Genomic DNA, 26,896 nt, shown 5'->3' with positions numbered 1-26,896 from the left:
TATCAAAGCGTTGCTGAAAAAGCTTTGATATCGGTTGAAACCTGGGAAACCCTGGCTCTAGATCGACCTACTTGGCGTAGCAAAGTCAACAAAGGCACTGCCCTTTTCGAGCAAACCAGGATAGCAGGGGCTCTGAGGAAGCGTGAGCTGCGCAAATCCAAAGCGATATTCTTGACACCTGCTCAAGAAACTCACCAGAGTCCGGAATGCGACAGAGCCTTCCGCACCTGTATTGGATTGATCAGCCGCAGCCGGAAACACCGCACCTAATCCCTTCCCCAAGTGATGTTCTTGGTCATCGTCGGCAACGATGGACGAACAACAACTTTCATTTATCCAAGAAAATATATGCACGGTTTCTGTCGCAAGGACATAAAGAGTTTATGTGACTAGTATTCAGGGGGAGTTCTCCTCACCCGGAATTGGCTCCTGTCTATGTAGACGGGTCTGTTGAGGGGAACCAATAAGACAGAAGAAAAACGAGGACAATCTTCCAGCCCAACGCGTTTTTTAAAATTGTAGGGGAGCAGCTAAATGAGTGAAAGTGGTCTAGTTCATAACTCTTCAATTAAATTCCTAAGCGTGGTTTGTTGAAACTAATAAAGCGCGAAATAGAGGAAATTTTGGTCAGTTTTATAGGTACAAATAAAGGGGGTTAATACGTTTACAACGAAAACACGAACCTTGAGTTTTTTCCCCACTATGTTCAACTCAACCCTCTGCTAGCTGTCAGCATCAGAAACTCAAAGGTCCCCTGTTTTGCTTTCTTGTTCAGTGGGATCGTACGTTTCAGACTTCATGTAAAAAAGCAGTGCGACTACGCCTTGAGGGGAACACACTTACCAGCTATATAGACACGATTTTTTTTACGAAGAATTCTTTAAAAACAATACAAAACCAAAGAAAGACGAGAGGGCCCACAGTCCCCGCGGACCACCCCTAAATCCGAGGAAGTGAAGGTTACGAATAGTGGAGTTGAACTCTCATAACAGACGCCTTAATCAACGAGAACGTTCCCGTCCGTCAAAATGACTACTGACAGTCAGTCTTTTCTCTCTTTCATCCTACTGGAGTTAAAATAAAAGCTTAAAAAGTACGAACTCGCAAATAAGTACAACTCATTGCGTCAGGGAGAAGCGTTCCATCAAGCAAACAATAAAACTTCTGACTGCAATTCAGTATAGAGGACGTTGGAGAAATTCATGCGCTCGTTATTCAAACTGTCAAAGATTGTCACCCATCTGTTTTTTGGGGGCTTAGAGATATATGTAAGCAACTGTTGGATCAATCTGTAGAATAATTTTCACCTTACAAAAATTACACAATCTTGCAGATCAAACCAGCAAAATGCGCTATTTAGTTAAATATCTTTTATTAAATAATTTGCACCCCATTTAGCTGATCGTATCAGTAGATAGTACATTTAATTCCCTAAGAACAATGAGGAGAGAGTTGGTGTGATTCAAAAATAACTAGCTTAGAATTCAAAGATATTTACAATTCTGTGAAATAAAAACAGCTATGGGCTACAGGTGGGTAAAACCATTATTGCACTAGACTAAAATGCATAATTTTTCAGTATCATATCATCAAAAGTCCTTCTTGCCGGCTCTTCCTCTGACCACTGCTTGTTGTCTACGCTTTCTGTCAGCAACATTAGCAGCGCCATTCGGACGTAAAACTGGAAGAGAAACACTTTCACTGACATAGTGCAGTCTCCCTGCTGCCAGTCTGTGAAACAAAAGAAGAAATCAACATCAGTGAGAATCAAATGGTTATTACCATAAAGACTTAGGATTTCGGTCTTTTTCCTTTGATGTAGTGTTAGACTAAATCAAACAAAAAGTATGGTCAGGTATGTTAGTGGGCCATTCTTATCAGGCAAGATTTTTTTATCATGCTCCAGGAAAGGAACTCATTTACCACGCTTAATCCTCTCAGAGGTGAGAGAGACGTGTGCATAATAGTGCTGTAATAAAGTAAATCTGCCTATGTCCAATACATTTCTACCTAAGGTCGGGCATTGTGACCGGACAGATCAAATATCAGACTATCATTATGCAGGCAAAGATTTGCATGGCAACTAAACTCAATATGATGCATGTCTGATAATTTTTTCTGGTTTGTCGGGCTAAAACGGTTACCTTTCTTTAAAAAAAAAGCGTTTTCTGGCCTACATGACGTTCTAAGAGCCAGTGGAGTGTCCCAAATTGGTGAAATTATAACAACTTTTTTCATGTACCTAAGATTGAAAAGGCTACTTGGATACTATGGAAGATACTATTTAAGTTGACTGATACCCATACCAGCATTAGTGGTTCTGCCCAGACTGGCCACACCTCTGACAAGACATAACAGTTATGGTCCTTTAAGTATCTGTACACACAAGCTTTTAAAACTAACCTTCCTGAGTGTGTCTGCTCTCTTGAGTGTAATCGTGGCAACGATCTTGTGGCCGGAGTGTTGTGTCTGGAGAGACATGAACAGCAATGAGCAAGGATGCAGATTGAAACCCTTGTTTCAGGATTTACACAAACTAGATAAAGTCACATTTTACTTCCATGGCAAAAAACACAAAGGCAGATTAATTCTCCCAGTTAAATTGCCAGATGCTAAGATATCTCAACCCACTTATTTAACAGACAGGTGTACTGTCTGTAATTTTGGAGGACTTGACTTTTTAACCTTTTATGTCCAAAATAAGAAGGTATGGAATTTGAGGGCAAAAAATATGAATATCCACCACATGAAATTTCCATTGGACATGCCAAGGAGGAAAAAAAAAATAAAGGGCAGAGAGGGAGGGGCCTTGTTGCCCAAATTCTTAAAGGAAAGACTCAAACTAAGACTGGAATTTTGAAAGGGTTGGAGTTTAAACCCCACCAGACCTACAACTTGGGGATATTTCTATAACAAAAATAAATATGTTCACCAACATGGTATACCTTGCAGTTGATGGTACCTCCTCTGCCATGTATGATTTTGCCAAAAGATATGCATCTGGTGTCCATTTGTCAGAATACAAAGCATCATTTAAGTCTGACTTAAGTTTTGATAACTGGAAAATATGAAAAATAAAAATCTCTTACAGTACATGCAAAAGCATGGAAAGCAAAAACATGCAATGTTATTGGAGGGCAAAATTAATTGGAAATGTAAATTTTAGGACACAGCCAGGTTCCTAAATAACAAAAAAAATTCCATCACCAGTCTTGTTCAACTGAAGATGCAATATCTCCTTGATGTTTTTTTCAATTTATGTGGACTTAAACTTTTCTAAAGGCCTTTGTCTTTGCTTTTTCTTTTGTTTGTTTGTTTCATTATGTAAATGTAATTCTAGCATGTTCTAACTTCAAAGTTTGCAAATGAAAGCCTATTGATTCCATTACATGGAAGCTATTGTCTACATGCACATGATGTAGAACCAGTGGTTCTAACTTTTGTGGATGACCCCTTGATTGTTACAAGTAAGTTTCAGATATTCTACTGGCACGGCTGGTAATAATTTTTATCACCTCTTGTTCCTGTCGTTTATTTGTCTCTTGTTGATGTTTGATTATAGCTTTGCATTCAACCAAAGTAGGTGATCGTGGTGCACTGTCTGTGGGCATGTGGACTTTAACAGTCTTATCCTTGATTGTGACTACAAGAACTGACTGTCCAACAGAAACACCCTGCTTTGCTCCTGATGGTGGTGTGCTATTTAATGAGAATGCATATGGGGAACTGAGGTTTGAGTGCTGCTCATGAGAATGCTGTGACTTTGTCTTTGATCTGCCTGAGCTCTTCGGTTTTGTGTTTAAGCTTTTCGCCGACAAGGGAGGTGTGGGCGTGGCCTTCACTGCTGCGCCTTTTTTACCTGATTCACTCCTAAAAGACAAAGTCAAGAAAATAAGACAATCACTTTTTAAAAAGTCTTTGATTGTGCTGATGGCAGATATCATTACGTGTATTCAACATTTTAGGGCATAATATAATACTGATTGAATAATAGTACTTTGCAAGTGACTAGAAGTCTATAATAGCCCATGGAACCCCCCTTAATTGTCAATAAACTTTATGTTCTGAACAAGCCCAACAACAAACCAAACTTACCAAGGAATGCCAGGACCAGATACAAACAGATCACACAGTGTGCACCTGACACATTCATGCATTGTTTTAGGGTTGGTTTCATTTTAGAAGGAAAACAAATTTAAGGCCATCTTCAACACAAGGTTATTATTTTTGAAAGAACAGTACAAGGGTTTTCGTTAGAAGCTGGGACCTGAGTTCTGGCACCTGTGTAGTAAAAACCCTGATAATACACCTCAGTACACTTTTGTAAACTTACTCAATCTACCGTACCCCCAAATCATATGTCAATCATTTAAGTCTACTTTTACATGTATATTCATTTATTTAGGGACTAGAAGTTTTTGTGGTTTGTGGAAAATGGGAGAATAGTCTACTGGATATTGCAACAGCTCGGTAGCATAAAGTGTAAAGAGAGAAAACTAACCAGCCTAGACCTGACAAGAAACATGCAAGGACTACACTGGTATAGTGTCTCACTCCACCAACATCCTTCAAAATACCAAACGCTGCTTACACAAAGACCATTATGACTTTTACTAACTAGTAATAACCAAAGGTTATGGCATGGATATTGCGACAGCTCGGCAGCATAAAGTGTGAAGAGAGAAAACTAACCAGCCTAGACTTGACAAGAAGCATGCCAAGACTACACTGGTGTAGTGTCTCACTACACCAACATCCTTTAAAATACCAAACACTGCTGACACAAAGGCCATCACGACTATTACTAACTAGTAATAACCAAAGGTTACGGAGTGTGGGTGACAATGCCAAAGGTCAAAATCCTTTTGTGCTTTATGCAGCCGAATATTAATCCTTCTGTGCTTTATGTAGCCGAATCAACAGATATCTACACGTAAATTCACATGTGAAGAGATCATGTCTTCATACTAATTAGCTCACCTGGTATTTCATTGGTGCTTATATACTTAAAACTACATACACTGTATTAGACAGTAAAAATAAATAGGAGTTAAACATAGCACACGACAAGAATTACTCCCTTCAAAAGGGTGATAACTTAAAATTGAGCAGTACTGTGCCAGTTACAAAATAACAATTTTTAATCCAAATTCTAGAAGAATAATATTTTAACATCTATCAAACACATTGTAGCTACATGTATTGTACTTCCAATCACACCTTTTATTTCTCTACTCAATCTACCGTACTCTCAAATCATACGTCAATCATTTAAGTCTACTTTTACATGTATATTCATTTATTTAGGGATTAGAAGTTTTTGTGATTTGTGGAAGATGGGAGAACAGTCTACTGGATATTGCAACAACTCAGCAGCATAAAGTGTAAAGAGAGAAAACTAACCAGCCTAGACCTGACAAGAAACATGCCAGGACTAGACTGGTATAGTGTCTCACTCCACCAACATCCTTCAAAATACCAAACACTGCTTACACAAAGACCATTACGACTATTACTAACTAGTAATAACCAAAGGTTACGGAGTGTGGGTGACAATGCCAAAGGTCAAAATCCTTTTGTGCTTTATACAAGTTTCATGTGATAGATGGTCAAAACATGTGTGATCAGATTATGATTGAAGAAGGTCCAAACGTGCATGATCAGATTGCTTTCTGTACATTCCATTCAATCTTACACATACATGACGTGCTATCACACTATAGTTTCATATTGAAAAAATCCAAGCTATATGTACACTGTACACACTAGGTCAACAGATCAATTACTTAAGTTACGAACAGTCAAAAAGAGTAATTTTCTGCTCTTTTTGCACTGACAATCAAAACAAGCATTACAAGAGAAAGGTAAAAGGTGAAAATTGGCAATATGAGCACTGTATTAACACCACATTCCTGCTAAAATGTTCTGCAATTGGTATAGGATTTAATGGAGCCCAAACCAATTGTGGAATTGCACGCATTTTAGGCATCCTACTGATGAACGGTTGGGACAGGTAGATATATTTTTTAGCAACTACCATAATTTGCAGTCTGTCTACTTTGAATTCATTGTAAAATCATATAACTTAGAATTACTCTCTGCTCCATCAAAGAACCATTCCAAGCCTCCAGCTTAAAATGACAGGTTTTTACACGCAACAACTCAGATAACTCACAAAATAATAATAATAATAATAATAATAATAATAATAATAATAATAATAATAATAATAATAATAATAATAACAATAACAATAATAATAATAATAATATACAAGTGCTAGGAGCATTTAACAACGTCTCGATGCTCTTACAAGTAATCATCAATAAAATAATATTAAAAAATACATATAATAGTCCAGTGCTATGGATAAAAACTACTATAAAATTAGACCAGGACCAAAAAAATGAAAAAATAATCCTTTTGTCTGTACCTCAAAGATCAGAGATATAAAGGATGACATGGCCATGCAGAGAAACAACAAATTCCTCTTCTCATGTTAAAAATATTTTGTTCTCAACAATAGAAGAGAAAATTTTGTAACTCCAAGTGATAATAATGTAGCCGAATCAACAGATATCTATGTGTGTATATTCACATGTAAAGGGATAATGTTTTCAAACTAGTTAGCTCACCTGGTATTTCACTGGTGCTTATATAATTAAAACTACATACACTGTATTAGATAGCAAAACAAAACAGGAGTTAAATATAGCACATGACAAGAATCACTCCCTTCAAAAGGGTGATGACTTAAAATTGAGCATTACTGTACTAGTTAAAAATTAACATAATTTTTAATTTTATCCAAATTCTAGAAGAATTTTAATGTTTATCAATACATTGTAGCTACATGTACTGTATTTCCAATCACACCTTTTATTTCTCTTTGCACTTGATCCTGAAGCTTGCTGCAACGTACTTTTGCTAGATGCTTCTTTGACTGGGTGTTGTAAAGGCAGCTTCTCTTCATGTCTGGACTCTGACATGTCTAAAGTTTCTGTTAACAAATCTTGAACTTCCTCATCTACAAATCAAGGAAGCAAATGAAACCAATGAACTCCACAATATCTCATCTCACTTCCCATGAAATAACATACAGGTACAATGTACCAGTACCACTGTTTGTCATAGAGGTAAAACATTCCAAAATGACCTGATTCTGTACACTATGACTTCTCAGGCTTATCACCGACTGCAGAATCTTGCAGTTTGAAATTCTCACTTTCAGTGTTCAATATATACAGACTGAGACATATACACAGAGAAAGTACATGGTTCTATATACCTGCCACAAAAGTTTTTTGAGAACAAAAGGTATGATATTTTAATTTCAGAAGATTAATGAAGGCATTCCTAAGAGTTCAAAAACATCTAGCTAAAAGCTGAGACCCATTCATTACAAGACTGAACCTAACATTTTAAAAAATATATAATACCATATTTCCTTGAATAATAGTCATCCCTCAACAATTAATCGCCTCCCTCGAATAATCACCCCCTACCCCTCTTGCCATCTTCTCTTTCTTTTATAATACGTGTAACTTCCCTGTTAAGTTGAAGAGGATTCTGATCCAGCAAAACTGATCAGTGACGATTCAAGCTCTGATGCAGAGGATATTGACATTGAAATTTAGCCAAGGAAACAAATTTGGAACACTTAGAAAGCCCATGTTTAGTTTATTTGATGTGATCATTTTTTGATTTAATGGGACAATAAACAAAATATACAGGGCATGGCTTCCAGTGAGCAATATTTGAAATAATCACCTTCCCTCTAAAAATCCCTCCCCTTTTGTGTGAAAAAAAAAAGGCCTCGACTATTTTTTGAGGAAATTACAGTGAATTGAAAATCCAAATGGGAAACATACAAAATCCATGCCTGGATGAAACTCAGAAAACCCACATCTATATAATAGTAATTGTGCAAAGGCCAACAAAGATTCCCTCTTAGAAAACACGTGTGACTGCGAATCAATCGCGGGTAATAAATAAAAACCAGTCCCGAGACAATTAGGAGAGAACCCTCCAGCTATACAGCAAACAACTGTAGTTGCACATTTTGATCCTGTTAAAATAAATTATGTTAAATAATTGAATAAAATATTTTGTCTTTGAACTGAGAGTAAAAAGAAGAGGTTCACCTGAGCCAGTAACTTGCAAAGCATGACTTTCATCAGGAACTGAAGAAACATCATCTGTAGAAAGAAATTGACTTTACAAAATTTTCACAGAACACTTTCTAAATTAATCAGTTATTGCAAAACAACATCATTGAAATTTGCATAGCATGATCACAAACCAAAAATTTCATGACAACCAGACAAAGTGTACAGCCACAGTATTTATGAATTATCAAAAAGTATTGACAGTTACAGAGCTGAAATTTTTTTTCCAAACAAAATTTATTTCCATACGTGTACGATGTGCATCATTGATACATCACTGTCTACCACCACCACTTTCTAAGCAAAGCAGCATGAAAAATTGACGAAATCAGAGGGTAAGAGTGCTCCATTACCCACAAATCTTGACTACTTGTTATGAATTAAAAGTTTTTCCTTCACTCAGGGTATTCAGTTACGATGCGAACAAGCACTGGAAACAGCGAAATCACCCCAATCCAACCTACAGGTATTTATTGTTTGTTTTTTTAGCATGGTGAGGTAAGATCACAACACATATTTATTCCTTTCAAAGAAAGACAAATAAAAATTAACCCACAGCATGCAACCTACAAAAATGGTATCATCTCCAAACAAAAAAAATTCCAACATGTAAAATAATGTAATAGTCCCCACCTACATGTAGTATTAACTGGAGATATTAAGTGCCTTCAAACATAGCATTTTACACCTTCAAGACAAAGCTCCACCTGGTCAAGGCCAAAATGACAACAAAATCACAACACAAAAGATTTTGAAATGTTTTGCAATCACTGCTGTAGGCTTGAGGTTTAAATTATTTATCTATTCTATAAGTGGTGTTCGGCAAAAAGAATTCTAAATAATTAGGCCTACACATGACCCATGCAGATGTGTATACATGGGTTGCTAAGATCCTCAAATATGTCACATCAGCATGTCAGAAAGGATAAGTGACTGTATTATGTCATTGATGACCTGAGCTCTGTCTTGTTTACTTAATGATATAACAGCTGTTTTGTAACATCCAAACAAACAATTATTATCTGGAGGATGCAGGTCTTTTTTATCATTTTAGGAGCAGATACAACAGGGCCAGTGAATAAGTCTACATGATAAGCTCTTGGGAAATATGGTGGAAGGCTAGGCCATAGAAATCAGTCACTTAAGTCGTTCACACCTCATTAATGATCGGAAACAACAAAGAATAAACAAACCTTTTGCCAGATTAACTCCTGTTCTCGCCATAACCAGTTTAAAATTCAGCTCTGCAAAACGAAGAAAACGGTAGTACTTAACAATTATCACATCAGCCCCCCCTCTTAGAAGATTAACTTGTATAATGTGAGCTCAAAATATACAGACAGCTTAAATTCCTCCGTGCAAAAATCGTAACACACACGTTCTTAACCCTACTTCAACTCTACTGTATTTCCCACTGTATTTTTTAAAAACTTTGCAAATCAAATGCCGGGCTTTAAACCAAGATCTAAAGGTTATCACAGACCTATCTCACCTTTGTTTTCAGCTTTTAAACGTTCTATTTCGTTGTGTAAATTTGTTAGTATTTCAGCATGTTGGGTACGCAGGTAGTCTATTCGTTTCTCTATATTTTCTATCCTTTGAGCTTCATCCAGTTCGTGGCCTCGAGAAGGCGCAGAAACAATCCTTCCTGGGAGATTTGCTTTTCCTTTCGATTTATCCTCCCCGATTTCGTCCATTTCCTCCCTTATTGATTTTATAGGCTGTAAGCGGTCACGAATTATCGGACGTGGAGGCTTTCTCCTTCCCAAAGAGTTTCTAGACCAAGAGGGAAGGTTTTGAAGTGGAGGAAGGTTAGAAGATTGCGTAGGAACCTTTGACATAGCTTGTAGTGACTGCATTGCCTCGAAGCTTGTCCGTTATTTACAGCTGCGCCAAATTTTTAAGCCACCAAGTTTCCGTGAACATTGGCTATAGCCGAAAATGTGACAATGTGAAAGCTTTTGTATGGCACAGATCGTTCAATTCGGAGACCATTTTTCCTTTGTATGCTTCTATCGATCACTTAACATTATTGAGTTTACTTTCTCCAGTAAGCTGAAGCAGAAATAACGCCGATCGTGACAAAACAGATGTCGTTGTGCGTCCGTGATGGCCGATCAGAACACTCTAGCTGTTATCAAGAACCAAACACGCATGACTACTAAAGCCGGTTGCCATGGTGAACCAAAGGCAGCCGCGGATACGTAAGAACCACGCAGAGATCAAAAGCCAAGAAATCGACTGCAGTCTTATAGCATGTTATAGATTGAAAAGGCAACAACCTTGCAGAGAAGATGGCCATTCGCAACCCATTTCTATTATTACTACTCTTGTGCCAATTTTACGAATGTACTGCTTTCATGCTAAAGACATTATAACAGCTTCTTGTTTCTACCCTTTAGAAGGGCGGCTTGACCGTCCGAAATATCCAGCAAACACTCAGTCACTTTTATCTTTTCATGCAGCCTGGAGAGCGGCAAAGACAGTCAATAAAAAGGACTCCTTATCCTAATCTAGCCTGGCCGCCTCTTCAGGCTTCTGTCTTACCTCTTTGAGCTCCCTATAAAAGAGTAAAGTGATCTGCAAAGCTATTTTCATCCACAGGGCTACCCACTATTACTAAACAGAAAACGAATTTTCTAATGTCACTCGTCGAAACATCACTTTTTATTTAATCCCAAAACCTACTTCATGCATCTTGAATCTGTTGTCGTTTTCAAATTGCAACGGCGATGCAGTCCGCATTTAATCAAATAAGCGCCGCATTAGCCACGATAACCTGCCATCTTCACAGCGGTCAAACGAGTGAAATTTGCAAAAGTTAAGCGAAATACTTCAAAGTTAAGGTTCCTACTTTCACTATCGAAAGTTTAGGGTATTACCAACATCCTGTTAGTTTACTAAACTTTTTAAAAGTTTACTAAAAAAGTTCTAAGTGATTGAAAACCGATGCTGACGTTATTATCGGCGCCATTTTCAAACATGATTCTCTTTTAGCGCGAAACGTTTTCAGCAAAAAAAGCTCAAAATTTTGAGAAAAATGGAAAGATAGTTATGTTGACTAACTGATTTATACATCTTTGCCCATTTTTCTCTAACTGGTAAATGAAATCCCAGCAATAAAAAACAAAAATAACGATTTAGACGTTTGACCGCGGTGGTCCTGCCATCAGACGATATATATATATTTTTTTTTTTGGGGGGGGGGGGGGGGGGCGGGGGCAATCGCCTGATCGCAGGTTAACACCACGAGGAAAAGGGGTAGGAACTGCCTCCAGCTATAACTGCGAGGAATTTACAGGAATCTTAAATTTAACGATTTCAGTTAATGTATGAATCAATATGAAAGGGATAGAACAGATGGGAGACTAAATCAGCAGATATTAGCCCGACACGTTTTTACAGGGTTTTAAACTAAAACCTCCACGCACAGCTTATTAATACTGAGTTGGGGTCTTATGAACGGCTTTTACTGTTCTTTACTATGTCCACTTTTGCAGTACAAGGCCGTGTTTAAATGCACAAGTACATGTTTAGAACTTTCAAAAAGTTTTTACATATGGCTATGCATATTGAAAACCGAAGAATATCACTGCGATGCCGATGCCCTTTCGTAAACGGTTGTTGCATTTTTGACGGGAAATCGATTTTAACAACAATTGTGGTACGAAAAGTTACCGTGATTCTCGAAAAAAATTACTCCAAAATCGTTTTACTTTCTGAGTTATCCATCGGGTTGTTTAATCCAGCCTTGCTCTAAAAAGAAGTTATACATCTTTCTAGTCTTGTTGACATCAATGCGGATGAGTGTGCGGGCTTGGGCGAGTCTCAGGAATCCCTGCTTCTCGTATTCCTTTATTAGGGTAGATTTGTAGCTCTGGTAATCTTGAGGCATCAACCGCAAATTGCTACATAACTGTACGAAGGGAGAAGAGAAGGGCAAATAAGACATTAATGAATGGGGAGACAACGTACAGAGACTAAAACAGTCGGCTACGTGTAGCAGTTAAAAAGAAGTTCTTAATTCGCGATTACCACTTCGATTCTTCTTTCCTGGAGCAGGATTGACTACCCTCTTAAACGAAAGCTAACTTCCGCGCGGTTACCTCAAAAGAACCAAGCGGGAGGTCGCGGGTCCAATCCCGGCCGGACCTACACTCAGCTGGGGTCTTTAAATAAGCGAGGAGAATGCGCTGCCTTTGTTCTAAAAACGATTAGACATTCCAGTCTTCTCGAATAAGGACGAAAAACCCTTGTCCTACTGTCACAAATCGTTCACTGCTCTGATTCTTGTGGGACGTAAAAGAACCCACAAAGCTGTTCTTAAAGAGTAGGGGACGTAAATACCGCCTAATAGGTAGTGTGGTCAATCTTAAACAAGAGTGAGTCTATGTGTGTACCGCTGTAGCAGGTCTACATTAGCTTTAAAGCTGTCTTATATGTATAACATGCTTTATACAAAAAAATTAAATGCTGATGACGATGATGATGATAATAATTATGACGATAACGATGATGATGATACATCTAAGAAAGTAGGTAGTCTTCTTCCTATTTTGGAATGTTTCGTGATCTAGCACGTTCCACCTTCCTGTTACCTTAATATCCTTATCCTCACCCTCTCTCCTCTCCGTTCACACATCCAATAGCCTTCACACCCATCTCCACTCTTATGATTAACGTACCTCTCTTTCCATTGGTCGAAGTTGTTCCACGCCTGGAGTGCCACTGATGTCCAACCGAGCCGCAGGCTTACGACCTTCAATAGCGGAAAAAAAAAATAAACAACGCTTAGTTCTAAGCAGGGACCTGTTTAAGGCCATAACAAACTTTTGTCACAGGTAGGAGATGAATTTTCAGGAGGCTCTTTATTTAAAGAATCAAAAGCTCTCGGTGCTTCCGCAAACAACTGCGTTTTGCTAAAACAAACTGGGCCAAGACGTTCGAAACCTGGTTAGCAAAGGGTAATCCTGGTTCACAACGAACAAAACATTTGAGTTGTCATGGTAACGAAGAACGAATTTGCGCTCATCGCCTGTCCAACAACTTATCCGTTCTCACGTAACGTCAACCAGTAGGAGGATGGACACCTCATGACGCCTACAAGATGTAGCATAAGCTTACAGTCTGGTGATTAGGGGAACAACGACTCATGTAGACTCCACAAGGGGTCCGACCAATCGTTGGTCGAGCTATTTTGTCGCACCCTTAACAGACGGCCTCAAACCGCCGTGGGGCACTAATTTAGCATGGTATCCTGAGGGTCGGAAAAGCTCAAGCACTTTCCTATCAATGTAATGCTTCCATAAATTTTTATTGCCGAATGAAAAATGGCAATAAAAAAAGCCATACGCTTCTGGCTCTGAGATTGGAAAAACGGATACTTTCGGATACTAAATTCTTCTCTTGAAATAGCCACGTGAAGAACATAAACGCCGAAGCCCTGCGAATGGCATAATTAGCATAATTACGAAAACTTACCCAAACTGGGAAGAGGTATGGGAGCTAAGCTCTGCCCTGAATCTCTGTAAAAAGAATGTTCAAAAAGCTTTTAAGACAACAGTGAATAACAGTCAATTCCATTCTCTAGAGGAGTGTTTATACTATAAAGGTTTATAAAGGATTATCTTTCTTGTTTCTGCGCTGGAGCGAATAGCGTGCTCGAGTACTACAGTTAAAGTAATCATGTTTAGTCAGGACTGAAACCACCGTTTCCCTTAAGAAAGGTAGACAATTTTGATGCAAATCCATTAGCACAGAAGGGAAAATTGCCTATTCTAGCAACGCCTTTTATGATTTACTACGGAGACTTAACGATCTGTTTGAGATAAAAGGGTACTCCTTTGCATTCACCTGCCAGCTTGATCAAGTGACCCTTACATTCTGACTGGTAACCGCCAAAAAAAAAAAAACAAGACAACATTTACAAACGTGTCGGAAACATCTCAATGCATCACTAGCGTACTTGTTTCCTCCGAGAGTTACCCGAAAGACTATGAGAGTTAATCCAGTGACTACATTAGACATTTTCACGTTACCATGTTCCCGCTCATGACAAAGCTTCAAAATCCGGCGGTATAAACCGCACACGACCTACAAACCTCTGATTCTCTCTAACGAAGAGGAAGGGCTTTTCAACGCCGGTTTCTTTATCCTAGTCTCCATCAAGGACCTTGTTTGTTTTGTCACGCAACGCTTCTTCCCAAGGGAGCGTAACGTTTCGAGACTATGAGCGACTGGGTAAGAGACTCTTGGATCCCACCATGGCAAGGTGATAAAACTAAATCTTTGTATTTCACCCCCTAACTGAACCCTTCATTCATGTGTGACTTACATCAGAGCCTGTCTGTGTAGCCATGCTTGACAAGCTTTCTCGTCCTGTAAGAGACATATTCATAAAGTAAGACAGCTGATGTTAGATCAAATTCTCAAACTCCCATGGTTCCGGCGCCGTCGCCGGTATTACCTGAATGTGAACAAGAGCGTCATCCAACATTTTTCTGCGTGTTTTGTCGTCTTCACGATGTTTGTTCAATCGCTCATAAACCTCTGCACCTAAAATGAGAATTAAGAAAACAATCAGTTATCAGTTCCTATTGTAACTGTCAAGCGTTACCCTCACTACATTACGTATCTTATTAATGTGTGGTATCATACTCAGGTTCTGATCAAACCATGATCCCAAGTTCCTAACTGAAGTTACGGGAGCTATAATGCTCTCACCGACACTAAGACCATCAATGTTCACTTTAGCCAGTTGCTTTCTGGTACCTCACCCAGATTACAGACCGAATTGGACGACACGAAGTTCTGATACCAATTAATCATAACTATAACAAAACTTATAATATTTTATGCTTTTTTAAATTAAAAAAAAGTGATTCCGAGAGTTTTTTTGCTAGTAGAGAAAAAGAGCCAACTCTAATAACTTGGACATGACGCGTACTGTCCTATTACACTGTCCTATTAGTGCTGAAATCAGGGCAGTTGTTAGCCAATCAGATTTGAGAATTTTGTTATAGTTATGATTAAGATTGAGTATCTGTAAGGGAGGTATTTTTCTTAACAATCTGAAGATTTTTCAAAGGTCTCTTAGCTGTAATAAAGATTTACAAGCAATCACTACACTTCATTGTTTAATTATTTCACTATTCAAGAGACAAACCTTTTCTCGTACAAATTCCTGCCGATCTGTATTCTTGTAAACTAGTGACTTGTCTCTTGAGGAATTTTTCCACTATAAACAATTTGAAAACCTTAAATGTTCAGTCATTTACTGTAAATTAAATTTTCCCCAGGGGGCTCACTTATTTGAAGCACGCTTGAGGGAAGGGGGGACTTTTTGAGAGGGGGGTTAGGGGCTGGCCTTTTTTTAACTGTAAGGGGGGGGGGACCAGCCATTTTGCTGGGGGTCATTTTCAAAATCTTGCCTGGTTTTGGGGGGTCCCTTTCAGATAAGGGAGCATTACATGCGTGGTGATTTAATGAATTTCATGAAAGTAGTACAAAGCAATCTGTTTTTAAGAGAGCAGTGTAGTTAATATTGATTTTCGGGAAAGCTAAGACTACTACGAACAAAAAGCCTTCGACTAGACTACGAACTTCGGCATTATTTGTAGCGAGAATATTATCCTGCGTAGCTCTCACAGGTAAAAAACGACCAGCCCTTATTAAATTTAGCGAAACGGGTCGCTATGCTGCTTTTTCAAACAACCAGGAGATGGCACCAATTCTCCATAAAAAACTAGATGGCAGAGTGGAAAAACTAAACCATTTGAAGCTTGAGGTCATACAGCCGAAGATAAAAAAAGAAAAAAAAAACGAATCCAGACTTCCAGCAGGTAAATAAACCATACCGGATCAGTGTACATGAAGTGTTGCAGTCCTGATTAATTAATACAGTCTATCATTTATTAATTTGGCTGTGAACAATTAGCAAGGAGGAGAAGGGGGTTTAATGCCCTGAAAAAGAGGAGCTGATTAGAGAGGGCGGGGTGGGGGGGGGGGGCACTTAGTAGAGGGTTTACAGTATACATGAACAAAATATAAATAACGGTTTACCCGTGTTTAGAAAAAGAAAAAGAAAAGAAAACTTTAAAACACTGCTCGTCTTACTTACTCAGCAATCCTTGCACAAACATTTCATGTTGTTCAGGTGAGAGGAGACGACAAAAGGGCCTAAGGCTCTCACGCAGATCCCTGTATTAAAACCAAAAACGGATCCTCAGGCATTAAACTTGAATAAAAAGCCTGACAAAACAGCCGAGACGACACCACTGTTTTTGCCGCAAAACGACTTCTGAGAAATGAGCGCAGAAATTCCATACCGATGACATGTCACTACCAAGATCTGGGTAGTGCTTCTGATTGGTTGAAGTAAGTTTTCCTCGTGGCAGGACAATTCACTGAGAAGTACTACCCAGAACATCATCATCACCAGTATGGAATGAAACATAAAGTGATTTAAAGCTCAAGCAGGTAAACCAGTTATAACAACTAAGCGTTATAAGAGCAAGTGTTGCGCGCATCAGGGAAGTGCATGTTACCAACAGGATATTTTTTCCACCATTGACTGGTACCTCAAGATATAGCTAATTTCAAAGAGTCTCAGGTAGAATTACTGGTCATGTTGTTTCTTTGATTGGAAATGACAGTCTCATAACCATGGATAAATAACTGAAATTGCTATCTTTCTTCTTTCCTTCTTGAAGAGGGGAGAAGATCTGTTATACCTCACATCCAAGGACAGGGTAAGGTCGCATTTCTCTAACACGGGAAAACACAACAAAGAGAAAAATCATACCTTTCTGCTTTTGATTGTCTCCTCTCTAACACTAAAATTCACAGGAAACAAAATGGGATTTAGACTCCGTGTTATTACAAACGAGTGGACACTCCTAAAGAACACATTGTGTAATACATCTCGTACAAGCACACTGAACATACTTTGCCATTTTTGTATGTTTATGAGTCCATATCTCCGTACAATTCTGCAGAGAGATTGAACAAAGCTCGGGTTATCGCATGCCTTTTTGAGAGAACACCATACACCAATTCTTAAATAACGTCATAAACAGAATTCAACCAATGATTTGGTCTGCATTGATCAGTCGATTCGTTTCGGACGTGAATCAGTAATGTTGGTCAAGTTAGCTGGGGAAGATGGATCAGCTGAGACACAGGTGGCCCAAGCTCGGTGCATTTATTATCGCGAGTTTCGATACAAAGTCTTTAAATCGTTCGTAATATGCAAAACAGTATCGAAACTCACGGTAATTTATGTACCGAGCTTAGGCGGCCTCTGGTTGGGATTGTCACTCCATTTGAGTCCATTTAGAGCAAATGGGTCAGTCACAAAATGTGCGCGTTTATGACGTACAAGGCAGTTTTATAGGAGAGGTACGCTGGGTGCACATTTCGGACAAGTTAGTCAGCTCTATATGCGCAGTTCAGGCATGTAGGTTTGTTGTGTCAGCTGTGGCAAATGGCTACATTGGGATGGCCTATTAAGTAGGACACAATGCAAGGGGTAGTCTTTATATGGGTCAGTAAGCTCAGATGGGACATATGGAGTCATTTCAGTCAACTGGATGAGTTGGAACAAATTGAAAAGAGATATCGGTCAATTGGGACACTAAAGTCAGTTATGTAAGTTCGATGGGTGGGTCAGTCAAGTGAGATGGAACATGCAGTTCAGTTCTGAAACGTAAGCAGCTGGCTCATTTTAGTGATATTGGTTAGTATGGTCATTGAGACCTTTTCATTTTGTGAAAAGTTGTATTTCCAATGTAGTAGGTGCTGGTTCATCGTATTTTTTGCTGATAGTTTATGCTGAGCCGACATCGGTCCGTTAGGTAACGAGGAACAGTTTAGTCATTTGAGTCTCTCGCTTTAGTATTTAGCTTACAGGGAAGACAACATTTAGCAGGGTGATTTAGTTCCTAAAAACGACTAACGTTCTGGTAAATAACACATAAACTCTGCCGCACAGAAAAACGTAAAAAATTAAGAGAAGATTAACACCTTACGACCGAACGAAGGTACAGAAAAACGTTCAGAGGAAATTCGACCAAAAGTTCCCTCCAACTGCAGCATTCGTGAGCAAGGGGAATAATACGGTGTAGTTGCAGCATCCCTTCACTGAATATCTCCCAGGACTGAGGAGATGAGCATACTGTAGATACGATGTACGCGGTCTTCCTTGTTTCTTCTTGCCTTGAGGCAAGACTAACGTCGTGTGAGTGAAGTAACGTACATGTACAGACGAAGAAGACTTAGATCATGTGAAGGAAGTGACGTACAAAGAAACTTAAAAACATAGAAACACCGTACAAACCCAAAGAATGTATAAAACACAAATTTAACACCGTACAATAAATCTTGTCAAAAAAAGTAAGAATATTAGTAATGTGTCAAGTCGGGCTACAACATTAATGTTTCTTGAGCTTTCTTGGGCAAACTTAAGGGACATCGTGGATGAAAAATTTAGTGATAAGGTGCTAATATTACTTTTCCCGACAGTCAGCCAATTGAGAATCTCAATCAAAATAGCTTTAACAAATCAGCTTACGCCAAAAGTTTAATTTGAGCCCTGAATGTTTGATTGCCGCGAATGGATACTAATAGTAAGTACCCAAGTTGGCTATCGGAGTGAAGGAATTAAGAGGCTGTGCATACCCTGGGTACCAGAGGTTTTTTCCTTACATCCTTAGGATCCAATTAGCCGTCTTGTCCAAAAACTGGATCAAACCGATCTAACCGTGCTTGCGATTAGCTGGGTGCTATCAGAGCAATAGCGCTCTATTCCAGAAGCTTTTCGTGCGTGTCACTATAAAGACTTGACCGAAACCAGAAACTGCACCTGAAAAGTCCCTAGCACCCAGAGTAGGCTTGACACTAATTCACTACAAAAGAAGCCACTTACCGTTTTCTCAGAAATCTCTGTTGCAGCCGAGACAAGTATATTTCAATAGCAGCAATTTTAAGCTCTGCAAAGAAAGAGGCAAAGATCAGAATCAAGCAGAATATGTAGATGAACTAAATTGAAAAGGGTCAACTTGAAACTTTAAAATATTTCCTGGCCATTTAAAATATTTGCGGTAAAAAGGAAATGTTGAAATTCCCGTCTTAAAACAGAGTTGACGATGAAATGCTCCTTAATGCACGGGAGATACATGGGAAAGAAAAATGGCCAGAAATTTTTAACAATTTTAAAACAATAATCTACTTTGCAATATAGTGCATAGCTCTTACAGGCTTTTTTCTCTGGCCAAAATAAGGAAGGACACAATTTCCCATTAAATTCCTCTTCCCAGTCACTTCCCTGACGCATTATAGTAAACACTGTTTATTTCAAGATGTTATATTGCAATTCCCCACCCCTCCCATATAGTGGGCTGTCACTAAGATTTCAAGTTACCACGAAAATGCAATTAGTAGGTAGGAAGTTCTTTTAGCTCTATTTTCTTTGTCTTCCATCTGAAAGTAGCCACGAGACATGCTTGTAGTCGCTGGCGGAAAATCCCTCATGACAGCCCTGTACATAGTGTCAATTTACCACCTCCAAAAACAAAAACTGTTGTCAAATTTACGCCCCCTCTCCGTGTAACTTTTCAAATTCCAGGGATTTCCAAAGGGCGGAAGCATCTTGATTTCTCTACCTTGAAGAAGATGAGAGTCCACGGGATCAAATTCAATCTCCTTTATGTCTACCTCTGCATAGTTATCATACTCCTGTAGGATGAGAATAAAAGCACAGTCATGCTGATGTCATTGGACAAAAGAAGGGACCTAATTATCTCAACAAAAATAAAGGTACAACTACAAACAAAGACAAATACTACATCTACTTTCTGGAATGTAACCAGCATTATATTGAAAAAGGGAAACTTTTCCCCTTTTTGCTTTTTTTTTGTTTTTCAAGTTCTCTCTATCACTACAGTTTCAAAAGTTACAAGACATCTGATCAGCAGTTAACAAAACTTTTGTACTATTTGTGGGCTTGACGCCACAACAACATATACTTGCATAGTGATACATGTTTTGACTCTGCCATATCCAATTTTTGGAGAAGACACAAGACTTTTTTGAAGACTAGAGGGCTCATAATTTGGAGTGTTTTTCATCATTATCAAGTTTCTTCTACGATATGAATATGAAGTCAAGCAAGGAGGCAAGACGGGCAACCAGTGAGAAAATAATCTGCACTTTAGGACAAGTAATCTGAAATTTACCAAGTTTACAAACACAACAAATGGCAAAAACAAAACACTCAAGTAATAATAAGCAATACCACATCAAAGTCTCCTCTGCATGGCATGTATCCAGACATATCAAAGCTTCGGGTGGAATCCATTGGGGGACGAGGAGGATCTTCTGATGCTGCAAAAATTTTACAAAACCACAGTTCAATACTAAAATTTGATCAAAATAAGGCTAAATCTTTTTTGGGCAAGGTTAATCGTGAGCAAATGTGGCCAGTGACTTCACCCTCCAAGGCACATATTCTGTAGGGGTGCCTTTTAGGTTGGCAGGGTTTGTTACCTAATTCCTTTGCTTTTCCTTCTTCCTTTTGTTTTAGGGCTTTGCAGATCTATTGCTTGTATCATCGCAAATCATAGAAGTTTCCTTCTGCCCCACCCTCCCTGTTCCCAGGTTGGTCTGTTCTTAAAGGTAATTACCCAGTCAGTTAAGACTTTTCCTCTGCATCAGGTCACAGTTTGACAGTTCTTATTAGTGGCTGCTGCAGGGATTGTTTCCACTAACAGGGTTGCTATGGATACCTTCCTGCTATGCCTGAGTTGTCTTAGGCCCTACCCACTAATAGTTTAACTCAAGGCACAAGTTCCCAAGATAATCAATATTGGTGAGGAGTTATAATAATATTCTTGTACTGAGTGTTCCTAAAAATCTGTTGATTTTTCACCTCCTTAGCTGCTCTAAATTTCCTAGATGACTACTGAATACAACATCAAACAAAATGTCACGTAAACATTGGCTAGATTGGTCTAGTGGCCTTTTGTTTGTTTTAACATTTTTTTGCCTCATTACAGTTGCACATAACTACGCAGTATGCCAGCCTACAGGTATTTCAAGTTACTAATTTAAAAAGTAATTGTTACCATGCCAATCAAAAGCAGGAAATTTAACACCTCTATAACTACTTCAGTTATTGGACTTACTCCCAAGGAAAACTCTAAAGGACCTCTTGTAATCTTTGCTAGAATTTTGCACAAAGTATCATGTCCCAATTATCTGCTTCTGCCTCCCCAAGGATGCATTACACAAAGAAAGCAAAACTGTCATTTATTCAGTAAATCATAAGTATCTTCAGTTAAAATAGTTATAATTCTCTTACTGTACCTTTAAATGGCATTGCAGCAGTAGATGGTGGTGGGTCACACACAGGAACTGGTCTTAGTTCTAAAATACAACAATAAAGAAGTTCAGTTGAATCAGCAAGGATATCCTTCTTTCTTGCTGGAGAGAAGGCAACATTCACAGCTTTTTGGGTTGTGTATTTTCATGCACTATATTAATATAATAATATGTTCCATTATCATAACTTATAAATTAGTCCTACAAGTACATGTATCCTCTTTCTCACATCTCAATTGAGACTCTCATCATCAACCTTTCTTTTCTTCCTCTTTACTTGCTTTAGCCTGATTCTTATTTTTTAAAACAAAACACTCTCTACAGTAAGATGAAATATCTAGACTTCACACATTGTTGTTTACTGCAGCTAAGCAACTGATTGTCACATCAGAAATTCATTAAAAAATATTTACTTCAAAAGAAGAAGCCCATTAGGCTTCCCCACACTACAAGATTTTTTTCTATTAATATTTGTGGCAAATCAATTTATGTTCAAACTTAACTTATAACTAATTGCACTGAAAAAAAAATTAACATTTCAACGAGTTTTAAAAAAATTGTTAATAGGCAATCTAGAAACATTGAAATAAAAAATACTGTAACAGAGTTGTGGCGGGAGAAACTGGACTACCTAAATATCTGTAATCACTGACAAAGTTCCTCCTACACTCCAATTTTTTATTAAAACATTTTTTTCCAGGTGAAAACTTCCACGTAAGAGTCATCTTGGTAAATATTGTACCTGGTATCTGAAGAGCTTTGCAAGGATCATTAATATAACATTCTAGGTAGTGTTCTTCACACTCTGAAAGACAAAACAGAAAATCTTGACATTTTTTTCTGTAAAAAACACACCACATACCTCTATTCAATACAGAAAAATTAAAGTCTGACCTTGTTCTGTTTTACTTTGAACTTGTTTTGAAACCTCTTTCCTAACATTGTTGATACAAAGTCAAAGAAATACAAGAAAATGTTAATTCTGAAAACTGGAAAAGTGCCAGTAATAAAGCAACATCACTCCTGCCATAATCAATAAATTTAATTCACTAACCTGAATTAACATTAATATTGATGCTGATGAACAAATGTTCTGTTCAACCTTGAACCATTTTTCACCAATTGCCTTTGATTTTTACTGATTGTTTTTCAATAAAGCATGCACGATGATGTCATTTTATTTAAACTTACAAAATCCATTGATTTAATGTTTTCTTGTGCAATTTAGGGCTAATGTTTTTTAAACCTCTGGAGGATTGAAAAATTAAAAAGAGAAAGCAAAAACAACATGAATTCTGGTAGTTATTGTCAAACATCATCACTGGTAAATGGCCTAATATTATTGGAACAATCCTTATTATGACAACAACTCCACAATTCACTCAAACAGCATATAATTTGTATCCTGCCAAATTGAATTCTTTTAAAAGGACTCTCTAAAAACTTATAAATTTGGGCAGGACTGTCACTAAGATTTCAAGCTGCTGGGTAAATAAAACAAGTATGCCAGGTTCAATTAAATAGCTAGGGATATCTTTTGGTTGTATTTTTCATTTGTTTTCCTATGAAAGTAGCCAGGGGTTAAGATCATAGTAGCCTGGGGAAATTCCCGACTATCGGCCCATAAAAACATACCCGTTTGTGAATAGTGCAGAGCATCATTAAAATTGTTGATAGTTAAGAATCCAGTTGGAAATTTAAAATATTTTACTTCATTTTCTTCACTTCCACTTTACTTTTTCAAGGAGGAACATGTTTTGAGGGACATGTGGAAAATTACTTAGGTTTATAAATAAACTAGTTTAAACAAAATGTTAAAAATAAACCAGGCTTAAAAAAATAAATTAGGTTAAAAAAAAATAACCTTAAAATAAATTTCATCTGTAACATCTATGTATAAATATAGCCTCACATTTCCCTAATGGCGATGATTTTCTATTGTTTATAAGCTTAGAAACAATAAAAAATTCCATTGGGCAAATGGAACAGGGTATAAATGCAAATAAATCCACCTCATTTAGTATTATAGGTAAGTAAAGTAAAATCTAACCAGTTTTGAAAGCCACAATAAGAGATCCCATCCAAAAGGTCGATTTCTTCTTGTGCATTCCAGCTCTTTTCCAAAACTGAAAAATTGTTACTCTAAACAGATAGCAAAACAAACAAGAACATAAGAGTTAACATGTATGTAGTTGCCAGCCAAATTTTTGCACTAACTCAGACCCAAACTGAAGAACGCCCACTCAAATGTGGAACTCTGCAGAATCTCAAATTCAACTTGAACTATGAACAATCTCAAAGTGAAACTCCTTGGTTGATATCCTCATCATAATAACTGTAGCCCATATATAAGAACCTGCCAGAAATTGCTTGGCTAAACAGGTTCTTATTAAAATGGAAAATTTCTAAAAGTAGGTTCTTAAACCACTACATTCTTACATGTAGGTTTCACAAATGTACTATGGTGAAAGTGATTATTGTATATATGCAGGCGTACCTAGAGTGTAGTGCACGGGTCCGAGGGACATGTGTTCACCCGCCATGGAGAATAGGGTTGTGTTCTGCTAAATGCTTTGGTTTATTGCTTTGTGTTACAATAGTGATAGTTACAGCAATGAGTTGCAGTGGTTACATTAACTCAAGCAGTAGTATTTACTCAGTAGTGAAAGTGGAAGTGATTTAAGCAACCAGCAGTTTAAACACTAATCAGGGGGACTACAATCTCTTTATGGCTTCTTTGATGAACATCTAATGATGAAAGCAGACTTAAGGATCTAACAAACTTACAATTATTTCATAGCGATGGTCACTCCGATGCTCCTTGTTCTCAGCTCCCCTTGAGAAACACTTAAAAAAAATAATGATTATTATCATTATACACATGTACTGTTGGCTCAGTGAAAGGCAGATTGAAATCCTGTTCCTGAGGAAATGCTATTAGAAAAATTATTTTTTATAATAGTATTTCTTCATCAACAGGATTTCAGCAATCTGTAATTTATTATTGCAGCTAAATAAAGCCAATTTACAAAGTAATGTAAATTATTCAGACTAAATTATCATATATCTGCAAAACAAAAGCATTGCTATAGAAAACAAACAGCTAATGCATCAGTCAATTCCAGCTTCACTCACCCCTCCTCAATTCCCTTGCCAACCCCAAGCAACAATAGGCTGATTTAGCAACAGAACAGGAACTTCAGTTGAAGACGGCAGGCAAAAATCCGACAACTAGCTTGACCAATGGCAGAGCAGCAAATTGGGCTCTGGAAGTCACATTCAGTCCTCTGCGGGTGTTTTCCTGTCATCAACTGACGTTCCCATTCTGTTGCTAAATCAGCCTAATATATAAAACCACATGCCTTTAAAAAAAACCTATACAGTTTTTTTCAAAATCTTGAAGGACAAGCCAATCTGCCTTCAGTAACATCTTCCACGTTTATATACACCATATGTTTGGATTTGATAAATGAGTCAATAATCACAGGTGTGTAAATACCCATGGGTGGCCCTGGGGTTGGCTAGTGGGTCGTACTTAATTTGCTAACACCCCACCCCTGGGCCCTGTATTGACAAGGGATGGAAGCATGCTAGAACTGACGTAAACATAACAAAACCTTAATTGTTCTCTGACATATTACATTAAGCTTTTAATTTTTTAATTTTTTTTTTTTTTTGGGGGGGGGGGATTTGTTTTTCTTTTCTTTTTAATCATTCGAAGAAAGCAAAACAAAATGGAAAACATTTGGAAATAAAATCAGAAACAAAGAAAATGAAAAGTTAAAATTAAGATTGACAAATTAAGACTAATTTTTGCTACACGTTGCATTTCGTTGCAGTCTCAATCATCGTCCATTATTTTGTATCCCAGACGCTGAAACATAGTTACCTTTTGGAAGTGAAGAATGATCATCGCAGTAAAATTTTCCAATTTAAGCAATTGGAAAGAAGAAGCCTGAAAAAAATCAGGGCTTCAATGGGATTTGAACCCGTGACCTCCGCGTTACCGGTGCGTTGCTCTACCGACTGAGCTATGAAGCCACACATTGAGGTCAATTTATTGAGTTGATATCTCCCGTGAGGAGTGAAATGATGTGAAGTATATGAAATAATTCATTTTTGTTATAGTTACCTTTTGTTAGATACTATTCAATACCCAAGAGACTACAGGAGCTACGTTCTAGTTCATGATAGCACTCAGAAAAACGTAAGCTTACCTCCAAACAGAGATCAACTTTGGGAAAGCAGCTACAGCACCGAACAAAGGGCTCTCTCACCACTCCATGACACACCAGACACTCAAGATCCTCCTCACAGACAGAATGGCTCTCTGTTAAGTTAAATTGCCTCGATATTGTTAACAATTCCGAGTATTTGCGAAAAGAATCTCAGTATTAAATTTTAAGAACAAACCTTCCACCAGAACCGCCATTTTGATTTTTACAGTAGGATGGAGACTGGAACGAGCATCCAGGCTCCTGGCCGGGGAAAGGTGGGCGTGGGCGATCGGACACAGTATAAGGTTGGGGGGTTAGCATCCTCGGAGACCCAGGGGCAATTAGTCGCGTCGATAAAATGTTCGTGGTGAAAGTTTACTGTACGATCGAGACGAGCCCCTGGGCACTTACTCTTACCGAACCAGTTCCAGAAGCGTTTGAATTGCTTGCTTCTGATTGGCCAGAAAAATTTTTTTCTGGCCAATCAGCAAAGAGAAGCTGCCGGGTGACTCTCGTGTTTTCTTACACGACGTAGTTTTCGGGGAAAGTTCCTCGAGGAAAGTTTCAGAACAAAATGTAAACAACCCGCAAAAATTACAACCTTTAGCGCGGCTACAAGAAACAAACACTCTCCGATGAATTTTTAGGGCGGATCGTTCCAAGGTATCGTATATTTTTATTGCTGATACGATACGCGATGCATGACTTTCACTCCACACCTTAATTCGCTCATATTAGGGAACTTAAGAACCACGACGAAGTTCACGACGACGACGTCTGTTGACCGGGAAAAGACTGGAACGAGAACGTCAGTTTCGGCGGGAAAAAGGAAACTTAAGATGCAGTCGATCGGTAGGTCGACGACGACGACACTGAATGTAAACAAACAAGTAGAAGTAGTAGAACTGTGATGTTCGTTCGCAACAAAGTTTTTTCGCAGAGGCGTCTTTTAGAACGATGCAAGATCTTATTTTATAAGCCGTACGTCTACTTTCATTGACGATGAAGAATTTTTAGCAATGTCTGACCTTTTCTAGTGGGAAAATCTCTGCTTTCCGTACGAAGATTATTCAACTTTCAACCTGAATGAGATGACCGCGTCCGAGTGTCTGTCAGACGTTAGTTTTGGAAAAA

At 38.2% G+C, this 26,896-nt stretch overlaps 2 protein-coding genes across 3 annotated transcripts; both read right to left on the bottom strand.

The window, feature by feature from the left end:
* Nucleotides 1-1,355: 1,355 nt before the first annotated feature.
* LOC140952040 (uncharacterized) lies at nucleotides 1,356-10,322 on the bottom strand. Its single transcript, XM_073401448.1, has 8 exons — nucleotides 9,661-10,322; nucleotides 9,362-9,412; nucleotides 8,145-8,198; nucleotides 6,877-7,027; nucleotides 3,516-3,870; nucleotides 2,946-3,058; nucleotides 2,404-2,469; nucleotides 1,356-1,731 (listed from the first exon to the last, which is right to left on the bottom strand). The coding sequence occupies exons 1-8, from the start codon at nucleotides 10,025-10,027 to the stop codon at nucleotides 1,590-1,592; spliced, it is 1,299 nt and encodes a 432-aa protein (XP_073257549.1). The 5' UTR covers nucleotides 10,028-10,322; the 3' UTR covers nucleotides 1,356-1,589.
* Nucleotides 10,323-11,420: 1,098 nt separating this feature from the next.
* LOC140952876 (transcriptional adapter 2-alpha-like) lies at nucleotides 11,421-25,982 on the bottom strand. Of its 2 annotated transcripts, XM_073402324.1 has the most exons (19): nucleotides 25,959-25,982; nucleotides 25,763-25,875; nucleotides 24,333-24,392; nucleotides 23,596-23,687; nucleotides 22,440-22,480; nucleotides 22,288-22,350; nucleotides 21,531-21,590; nucleotides 20,461-20,549; nucleotides 19,829-19,901; nucleotides 19,093-19,156; nucleotides 17,115-17,158; nucleotides 16,972-17,002; nucleotides 16,288-16,367; nucleotides 15,334-15,405; nucleotides 14,635-14,723; nucleotides 14,503-14,546; nucleotides 13,650-13,693; nucleotides 12,854-12,927; nucleotides 11,421-12,084 (listed from the first exon to the last, which is right to left on the bottom strand). In XM_073402324.1, exons 1-19 carry the CDS (start codon nucleotides 25,975-25,977, stop codon nucleotides 11,893-11,895), a joined length of 1,344 nt encoding a protein of 447 aa, XP_073258425.1. In that variant the 5' UTR covers nucleotides 25,978-25,982; the 3' UTR covers nucleotides 11,421-11,892. The 2 variants fall into 2 exon arrangements, with proteins under 2 accessions (XP_073258425.1, XP_073258426.1); XM_073402325.1 differs by lacking the exons at nucleotides 22,440-22,480; nucleotides 25,959-25,982 and having other exon boundaries at nucleotides 25,763-25,842.
* Nucleotides 25,983-26,896: the final 914 nt, after the last annotated feature.

This window comes from Porites lutea, chromosome 11 (assembly GCF_958299795.1).
Source record: "Porites lutea chromosome 11, jaPorLute2.1, whole genome shotgun sequence".
NCBI classification, from domain to species: Eukaryota; Metazoa; Cnidaria; class Anthozoa; order Scleractinia; family Poritidae; genus Porites; species Porites lutea.
The sequence above is the reverse complement of the archived record's forward strand: the minus strand, read 5'-3'. Positions and strand labels throughout refer to the sequence as shown.

Excerpts from the sequence above, each read along its gene's own strand:
- LOC140952040 (XM_073401448.1), bottom strand. The coding sequence starts at position 10,027 with ATGCAGTCACTACAAGCTATGTCAAAGGTTCCTACGCAATCTTCTAAC. Across the intron at positions 8,199-9,361 it reads AGGAGTTAATCTGGCAAAAG|ATGATGTTTCTTCAGTTCCT; the intron begins GTTTGTTTATTC and ends TTCTTTCTACAG. Across the intron at positions 2,470-2,945 it reads GAGGTACCATCAACTGCAAG|ACACAACACTCCGGCCACAA; the intron begins GTATACCATGTT and ends ATGTCTCTCCAG.
- LOC140952876 (XM_073402324.1), bottom strand. Across the intron at positions 22,481-23,595 it reads TATTGTGGCTTTCAAAACTG|GAAAGAGGTTTCAAAACAAG; the intron begins GTTAGATTTTAC and ends CAACAATGTTAG. Across the intron at positions 15,406-16,287 it reads GTTTGTGCAAGGATTGCTGA|TGGAAAAATTCCTCAAGAGA; the intron begins GTAAGTAAGACG and ends AATTGTTTATAG.